The sequence below is a fragment of the Caloenas nicobarica genome, chromosome 35 (assembly GCF_036013445.1).
Source record: "Caloenas nicobarica isolate bCalNic1 chromosome 35, bCalNic1.hap1, whole genome shotgun sequence".
NCBI classification, from domain to species: Eukaryota; Metazoa; Chordata; class Aves; order Columbiformes; family Columbidae; genus Caloenas; species Caloenas nicobarica.
In genome coordinates, this window is record NC_088279.1 from 53,096 (window position 1) to 61,668 (window position 8,573).

General features: G+C 66.5%; 1 protein-coding gene across 2 annotated transcripts; it reads right to left on the reverse strand.

The window, feature by feature from the left end:
- Window positions 1-1,080: 1,080 nt before the first annotated feature.
- On the reverse strand, window positions 1,081-8,208 carry LOC136000855 (persulfide dioxygenase ETHE1, mitochondrial-like). Of its 2 annotated transcripts, XM_065654855.1 has the most exons (7): window positions 8,097-8,208; window positions 7,347-7,491; window positions 6,325-6,470; window positions 5,047-5,176; window positions 3,065-3,154; window positions 2,402-2,518; window positions 1,081-1,292 (listed from the first exon to the last, which is right to left on the reverse strand). In XM_065654855.1, exons 1-7 carry the CDS (start codon window positions 8,181-8,183, stop codon window positions 1,240-1,242), a joined length of 768 nt encoding a protein of 255 aa, XP_065510927.1. In that variant the 5' UTR covers window positions 8,184-8,208; the 3' UTR covers window positions 1,081-1,239. The 2 variants fall into 2 exon arrangements, with proteins under 2 accessions (XP_065510927.1, XP_065510928.1); XM_065654856.1 differs by lacking the exon at window positions 3,065-3,154.
- Between the last annotated feature and the right edge of the window lie 365 nt (window positions 8,209-8,573).

The window sequence follows — 8,573 nt, forward strand, 5'->3', positions numbered from 1 at the left end:
TGGGAGGGGAGGGGCGGGGCGGGAGGGGGGGAGCGGCCAATGGGAGGGGAGGGCGGGAATGAGGGGCAGGGGGCTCGGCCAATGGGAGGGGAGGACGGGGGTGAGAATGAGATGCGGGGGACGGGCCAATGGGGAGAGAGGAGGATGGGGATAATGTATGTTAATGAGATGCGGGGAACCGGCCAATGGGGAGAGAGGAGGAGGGGGATAATGTATGTTAATGAGATGCGGGGAACGGGCCAATGGGGAGAGAGGAGGATGGGGATAATGTATGTTAATGAGATGCGGGGAACCGGCCAATGGGGAGCCCAGGGCGGGTTTTAGGACCCTGGAGGGGGGAACTGAGACCAACTAGAGGGAAAATGGGGCAAAAATGGGTGAAAAGGGGCAAAAATGGGGCTAAAAGGGGCCAAAATGGGGCTAAACAGAGCGAAAACGGGGCTTAAATGGGGGTAAAATGGGGCAGAATGGGCCAAAATGGGGCTAAAAAGGGTCAAAATGGGCCAAAATCGAGCGAAAATGGGGCAAAAAGGGGCAAAATTGGGGCTAAAAAGGGCCAAAATGGGGCTAAAAAGGGTCAAAACGGGCCAAAACGCTGCTAAACGGCGCCGGCAAGCCCCAAAATGCAGCGAATCGGGGCCAAACTGAGACGAAATAGAGCGAAATTGGGGCGAAAAGCGGCGAAATTGGGGCTGAAAAGGGTCCGAACGAACCGCGCGCCGTTCCCCGTGGCCACGCCCCCAGCGAGCGCTGGCTCCGCCCCCTCGCGGCGGCCCGGCCAATCAGCGAGCGCCGTTCCCCGTGGCCACGCCCCTCGCAAGAACCGCCTCCCTCCCGCCCAGCCGGCAGCTCGACCAATCAGCGGGCGCCGTTCTCCCGAGGCCACGCCCCCAAGCAGCACCGCCCCGCCCAGCCGCCGGCTCGACCAATCAGCGGGCGCCGCTCCCCCGTGGCCACGCCCCTCGCGCTCCCCGCCTCCCGCCGGCTGAATTAAAACCCAATCGGGGCTTTTTTTTTTTTTGAGTTAAAAACTGCGGATTTCGGCGAAAAAAATCCCGTTTAAAAAAATCGGCTGCGGAGGAATTTTCCCCTTTTTTTGGGTGTTTTAGACCCCCAAAAAATCCACCCGGTTTTGGGTTTTTGGGGCCCCCGGTCGTTCCGTTTTATTGAGTCGGGGACCCAGGAGTGCGGGAGGGGGCGTGGTCTGGGGAGGGGGCGTGGTCTGGGGAGGGGGCGTGGCTAAGCGACGTCATCCTGGATCCCGCAGCGGAGATTGGCGGGAACGGCGACATCTGGAGGGGAAGGGGCGGGGTTAGAGGGGACCCAGGAGTTCGGGAGGGACCCAGGAGTGCCCCAGGGACCCAGGAGTCCGGGAGGGGACCCAGGAGTGCCCCAGGGACCCAGGAGTTCAGGAGGGACCCAGGAGTTCGGGAGGGACCCAGGAGTGCCCCAGGGACCCAGGAGTTCAGGAGGGACCCAGGAGTCCGGGAGGGGACCCAGGAGTGCCCCAGGGACCCAGGAGTTCAGGAGGGACCCAGGAGTTCGGGAGGGACCCAGGAGTGCCCCAGGGACCCAGGAGTTTGGGAGGGACCCAGGAGTCCGGGAGGGGACCCAGGAGTGCCCCAGGGACCCAGGAGTCCGGGAGGGGACCCAGGAGTGCCCCAGGGACCCAGGAGTTCAGGAAGGGACCCAGGAGTCCGGGAGGGACCCAGGAGTCCGGGAGGGGACCCAGGCGTCCGGGAGGGGACCCAGGAGTCCGGGAGGGACCCAGGAGTCCGGGAGGGGACCCAGGCGTCCGGGAGGGACCCAGGAGTCCAGGAGGGACCCAGGAGTGCCCCAGGGACCCAGGAGTTTGGGAGGGACCCAGGAGTGCTCCAGGGACCCAGGAGTTCAGGAGGGACCCAGGAGTTCGGGAGGGACCCAGGAGTGCTCCAGGGACCCAGGAGTTCAGGAGGGACCCAGGAGTCCGGGAGGGGACCCAGGAGTGCCCCAGGGACCCAGGAGTTCAGGAAGGGACCCGGGAGTCCGGGAGGGGACCCAGGAGTGCCCCAGGGACCCAGGAGTTCAGGAGGGACCCAGGAGTGCCCCAGGGACCCAGGAGTTCAGGAAGGACCCAGGAGTCCGGGAGGGACCCGGGAGTCCGGGAGGGGACCCAGGAGTGCCCCAGGGACCCAGGAGTTCAGGAAGGGACCCAGGAGTCCGGGAGGGGACCCAGGAGTTCGGGAGGGACCCAGGAGTGCCCCAGGGACCCAGGAGTTCGGAAGGGACCCAGGAGTGCCCCAGGGACCCAGGAGTTCAGGAGGGACCCAGGAGTTTGGGAGGGACCCAGGAGTGCCCCAGGGACCCAGGAGTTCAGGAAGGGACCCAGGAGTCCGGGAGGGGACCCAGGTGTCCTGCGCACCCATGATGCGGGGCCGGGGCAGCGCCAGCCCCTCCATCACCCTCACGAAGTCGTCGGGGCTCAGCGTCAGCCGCGGGTTCAGCCGCTTCTCCTCCCCCACCGTGGACACCGTGTGGCCTGCGGGGGGAGGGGCGGGGCGGGGTCAGCCCCCCCGACCCCCCCCCGACCCCCAGCTCACCCCCCGGCCCCACAACCGCCCCCACGTCCCCCCCAACAGCCCCACATTTGACCCTCCCCATCCCCCGATAACCCCCCAACCCCCCCATCCCCCCCAAATCTGCCCCCCAACTGACCCCCCATCCCCAATAACCCCCAAAATCCCCCCAAATCTGCCCCCCAACTGACCCCCCCATCCCCTATAACCCCAAAATCCACCTAAATCCCCCCAAATCTGCCCCCCAACTGACCCCCCCATCCCCAATAACCCCCAAATCCCCCCAAATCTGCCCCCCAACTGACCCCCCATCCCAAATAACCCCAAAATCCCCCCAAATCTGCCCCCCAACTGACCCCCCCATCCCCAATAACCCCAAATCCCCCCAAATCTGCCCCCCAACTCAACCCCCCATCCCCAATAACCCCCAAATCCCCCCCAAATTCCCCCCCATCCCCCCCCGCCCCGAACTCCTGGGTCCCTTCCCCCGACCCCCCCCCGCCCCCCACCGCAATAATCGTGTCCGGGGTAAATCTCGCAGGTTTCGGGCAAAGAGAAGATTTGCTGGTGGATGGAGCGGTACAGGGTGCGCGGGCAGCCTGCCAGGGTCGCCATGGCAACGGTCACCACGGCAACCGGTCGCCGCGGCAACCGGGTACCCGGCGGGGCGGGGGAACAGCCGTCGCCATGGCGACCGGTCACCACGGCAACCGCTGTTCCATTCACCTCCCCCCAAACTGCGCCAAATGAACCCAGTGTCACCAGTGACCCCAGTTCAAACCAGTCCATCCCAGTCCATCCCAGTGACCCCAGTTCATCCCAGTGACCCCAGTTCATCCCAGTCCATCCCAGTTCATCCCAGTGACCCCAGTTCATCCCAGTGACCCCAGTTCATCCCAGTTCATCCCAGTTCATCCCAGTGACCCCAGTCCATCCCAGTCCATCCCAGTGACCCCAGTTCATCCCAGTTCATCCCAGTGACCCCAGTTCATCCCAGTCCATCCCAGTGACCCCAGTTCATCCCAGTGACCCCAGTTCATCCCAGTCCATCCCAGTGACCCCAGTTCATCCCAGTGACCCCAGTTCATCCCAGTCCATCCCAGTGACCCCAGTTCATCCCAGTCCATCCCAGTTCATCCCAGTGACCCCAGTTCATCCCAGTCCATCCCAGTTCATCCCAGTGACCCCAGTTCATCCCAGTTCATCCCAGTCCATCCCAGTTCATCCCAGTGACCCCAGTTCATCCCAGTTCATCCCAGTCCATCCCAGTTCATCCCAGTGACCCCAGTTCATCCCAGTTCATCCCAGTCCATCCCAGTGACCCCAGTCCATCCCAGTTCATCCCAGTGACCCCAGTTCATCCCAGTCCATCCCAGTTCATCCCAGTCCATCCCAGTGACCCCAGTTCATCCCAGTCCATCCCAGTTCATCCCAGTTCGTCCCAGTGACCCCAGTTCATCCCAGTCCATCCCAGTTCATCCCAGTGACCCCAGTTCATCCCAGTCCATCCCAGTGACCCCAGTTCATCCCAGTCCATCCCAGTTCATCCCAGTTCGTCCCAGTGACCCCAGTTTATCCCAGTCCCCTCCCAGTATGTCCCAGTCCCCTCGCAATCCCCTCCCAGTCCATCCCAGTCTATCCCAGTGTGTCCCAGTCCCTCCCAATCCCCAACCAGTTCCTCCCAGTCCCTCCCAGTCCCTCCCAGTCCATCCCAGTCCATCCCAGTATATCCCAGTATATCCCAGTTCCTCCCAGTCCCCTTGCAATCCCCTCCCAGTCTCTCCCAGTACATCCCAGTCCATCCCAGTATATCCCAGTCCCTCCCAGTCCCCTCCCAGTCCCTCCCAGTACATCCCAGTTCCTCCCAATCCCCTCCTAGTTCCCTCCCAGTTCACTCCCAGTATATCCCAGTATATCCCAGTCCCCTCCTAATCCCTCCCAGTATATCCCAGTTTATCCCAATCCCCTCCCAGTCCATCCCAGTCCCTCCCAGTATATCCCAGTTTATCCCAGTCCCCTCCCAGTCCATCCCAGTATATCCCAGTACATCCCAGTTCCTCCCAGTCCCCTCCCAGTTCCTCCCAGTCCCCTCCCAGTTCCTCCCAGTCCATCCCAGTCCCTCCCAGTTCCTCCCAGTCCCCTCCCAGTTCCTCCCAGTCCATCCCAGTCCCTCCCAGTTCCTCCCAGTCCCCTCCCAGTTCCTCCCAGTCCATCCCAGTCCATCCCAGTCCATCCCAGTCCCTCCCAATCTCCTCCCAGTACATCCCAGTTCCTCCCAATCCCCTCCTAGTTCCCTCCCAGTTCACTCCCAGTATATCCCAGTTTATCCCAATCCCCTCCCAGTCCATCCCAGTCCCTCCCAGTCCATCCCAGTTCATCCCAGTCCCTCCCAGTTCATCCCAGTCCCTCCCAGTCCATCCCAGTCCCTCCCAATCCCCTCCTAGTTCCCTCCCAGTCCCTCCCAGTCCCCCCAGTCCCCCGGCCGCCGCACCGCGCTGGAAGTCCGTGCGCCCGCAGCCGCGGATCAGCAGCGCGTCCCCCGTGAACGCGGCCGACTCGTCGTCCAGGACCAGGGTGACGCAGCCGGGCGTGTGGCCGGGGGTGGGGCGCACGCGCAGCGCCTGCTCCGCGGGGTGCGGGGACCCAGGAGTGCCCCGGGGACCCAGGAGTGCCCCGGGGAGACAGGAGTGCCCCAGGGACCCAGGAGTGCCCCAGGGAGACAGGAGTTTGGGAGGGACCCAGGAGTGCCCCGGGGAGACAGGAGAACGGGGGAGACAGGAGTTATGGGGGACCCAGGAGTGCCCCAGGGACCCAGGAGTGCCCCGGGGAGCCAGGAGTGCTGAGGGACACAGGAGTGCTCAGGGACCCAGGAGTGCCCCAGGGACCCAGGAGTGCCCCGGACCCAGGAGTGCCCCGGGACCCAGGAGTGCCCCACAGAGCCAGGAGTGCCCCGCAGAAACATGAATTATGGGGGAGCCAGGAGTGCCCCAGGGACCCAGGAGTGCCCCGGGGGACCCAGGAGTGTCCCAGGGAGCCAGGAGTGCCCCAGGGGACCCAGGAGTGCCCAGGGACCCAGGAGTGCCCCAGGGAGACAAGAGAACAGGGGAGACAGGAGTTATGGGGGACCCAGGAGTCCCCCGGGGACCCAGGAGTGCCCCGGGACCCAGGAGTGCCCCAGGGACCCAGGAGTGCCCCAGGACCCAGGAGTGCCCCAGGGACCCAGGAGTGCCCCAGGGAGACAGGAGTTATGGGGAGACAGGAGTTATGGGGGACCCAGGAGTGCCCCGGGACCCAGGAGTGCCCCAGGGGAGCCAGGAGTGCCCCGGGACCCAGGAGTGCCCCAAGGGACCCAGGAGTGCCCCGGGGAGACAGGAGAACAGGGGAGACAGGAGTTATGGGGGACCCAGGAGTGCCCCAGGGACCCAGGAGTGCCCCGGGGAGACAGGAGTTATGGGGGACCCAGGAGTGCCCCGGGACCCAGGAGTGCCCCGCGGAAACATGAGTTATGGGAGACCCAGGAGTGCCCCGGGGGAAACAGGCGTCCGGGGGAGACAGGAGTTTGGGGGGGGACGACACCCCTCCCCCACCCCCCACCCCCCCCGCAGCCCCTCCCCCATCCAAATACACCCCTCCCCCAATCGCTGCCCCTCCCCCCCAGCCCCTCCCCCTCCCCCAAGCCCCTCCCCCCTTCAGGAAACCCCTCCCCCCCGTCCCCAGCCCCTCCCCCGCGCCGCAGGGCCCCTCCCCCCGCCGCCCCTCCCCCACTCACGAAGGCCCCGAACGGCAGCTCGTCCCCCTCCCCCAGCAGCCGGTCGGCGCGGGCGCCGCTGGCGCCGGAAATGGCCGTGGGGCAGCAGAGCGCGGCGCGCAGCGAGCCCGAGCCCGTCACGTGGTCCGCGTGCACGTGGGTGTTCACTGCGGGGAGGGACCCAGGCGTCCGGGGGGGACCCAGGCGTCCGGGAGGGGACCCAGGCGTTCGGGAGGGGACCCAGGCGTCCGGGGGGGACCCAGGCGTTCGGGAGGGGACCCAGGCGTCCGGAGGGGACCCAGGAGTTCGGGAGGGACCCAGGTGTCCTGGAGGGACCCAGGAGTTCGGGAGGGACCCAGGCGTCCGGGAGGGACCCAGGAGTTCGGGAGGGACCCAGGAGTTCGGGAGGGACCCAGGTGTCCTGGAGGGACCCAGGAGTTCGGGGGGGACCCAGGAGTTCGGGAGGGACCCAGGCGTCCGGGGGGGACCCAGGAGTTCGGGAGGGGACCCAGGCGTCCGGGAGGGACCCAGGAGTCCGGGAGGGACCCAGGCGTTCGGGGGGGACCCAGGAGTTCGGGAGGGACCCAGGCGTCCGGGGGGGACCCAGGAGTTCGGGAGGGGACCCAGGCGTCCGGGAGGGACCCAGGAGTTTCAGAGGGACCCAGGAGTTCGGGAGGGACCCAGGCATCCGGGAAGGGACCCAGGCGTCGAGGAGGGACCCAGGCGGCCGGGTGGGGACCCAGGCGTCCGGGAAGGACCCAGGAGTTCAGGAGGGGACCCAGGCGTTCAGGAGGGACCCAGGCGTCCGGGAGGGACCCAGGCATCCAGGAGGGACCCAGGCGTTCGGGAGGGACCCAGGCGTCCGGGAGGGACCGGGGTGTTCGGGAGGGACCCAGGAGTCCAGGGGGGACCCAGGCGTCCGGGAGGGACCCAGGAGTCCCGGGAGGACCCAGGAGTCCGGGGGGGACCCAGGCGTCCGGGAAAGGACCCAGGCGTCCAGGGGGGACCCAGGCGTCCGGGGGGGACCCAGGCGTCCGGCTCACCGGCCCAGCGCACGTTGAGCTGCAGCTCCCGCAGCAGTTTCAGGTCTCTGGGCACCGTCTCCAGGACGGGATCGATCACCACGGCGTCACGCGACCGCGCGTCGGCGACAACGTACGTGAACGTGCAGGAAACCGGCTCGAACAGCTGCGCCCGGACGCCTGGGTCCCTCCCGAACGCCTGGGTCCCTTCATCCCACCCCCCCCGCCTCCCAGTCTTATACCGGACCCAGGCGTCCGGAAGGGACCCAGGCGTCCGGGACGGACCCAGGCGTCCGGGTGACCCCGCCGTGACCTCTCACCCCTCCCTCTCCCATAGAGGGACCCAGGCGTCCAGGAAGGGACCCAGGAGTTCGGGAGGGGACCCAGGAGTGCCCCAGGGACCCAGGAGTTCAGGAGGGGACCCAGGAGTGCCCCAAGGGACCCAGGAGTTCGGGAGAGGACCCAGGCGTCCGGGAGGGGACCCAGGAGTTCGGGGAAGGACCCAGGAGTTCGGGAGGGACCCAGGAGTTCGGGAGGGACCCAGGAGTTCGGGAGGGACCCAGGAGTTCGGGGGGGACCCAGGAGTTCGGGGGGGACCCAGGAGTTCGGGAGGGACCCAGGAGTTCGGGAGGGACCCAGGAGTTCGGGAGGGACCCAGGAGTTCGGGAAGGGACCCAGGAGTTTGGGAAGGGACCCAGGAGTTCGGGAGGGACCCAGGAGTTCGGGGGGGACCCAGGAGTTCGGGGGACCCAGGCGTCCGGCCGCCCGCACCTGCCGCAGCAGCAGTTTCCGGTCTCCCCGTCCTGTCGCGACACCGCGAGCGATCGCGACCGCGCGGGGGACCCGGCGGAGCAACATGGCGGCGGCGGCACTTCCGGGAGCGCGCGGGACCTTTAAGAGCCGCGAAGGGGGCGGGGCCTCCGCTTAAAGCGGCGACGCCTCTTAAAGGGGCAACGCCGTTAGTGGGGACAGGCTTAAAGTGGCAACGCCCCTTAAAAGGGCAACGCGCCAAGTGGGGACAGTCTTAAAAGGGCGAACCCACTTAAAAGGGCAATGTCCGCTTAGTGGGGACCACCTTAAAGCGGCAACGCCTCTTAAAGCGGCAACGCGCTTAGTGGGGACAGAGTTAAAAGGGCAACGCCTCTTCAAAGGGAAATGTCCTCCTGGGGGGGGACACCCTTAAAGCGGCAACGCCTCTTAAAGCGGCAGCGCCCCTTAAAAGGGCAACACCCCCCAGGACGGACCCCA

Excerpts from the sequence above, each read along its gene's own strand:
- LOC136000855 (XM_065654855.1), bottom strand. The coding sequence starts at position 8,183 with ATGTTGCTCCGCCGGGTCCCCCGCGCGGTCGCGATCGCTCGCGGTGTC. Across the intron at positions 6,471-7,346 it reads GCTCAACGTGCGCTGGGCCG|TGAACACCCACGTGCACGCG; the intron begins GTGAGCCGGACG and ends CCCTCCCCGCAG. Across the intron at positions 1,293-2,401 it reads GCCCCGGCCCCGCATCATGG|ATGTCGCCGTTCCCGCCAAT; the intron begins GTGCGCAGGACA and ends CTTCCCCTCCAG.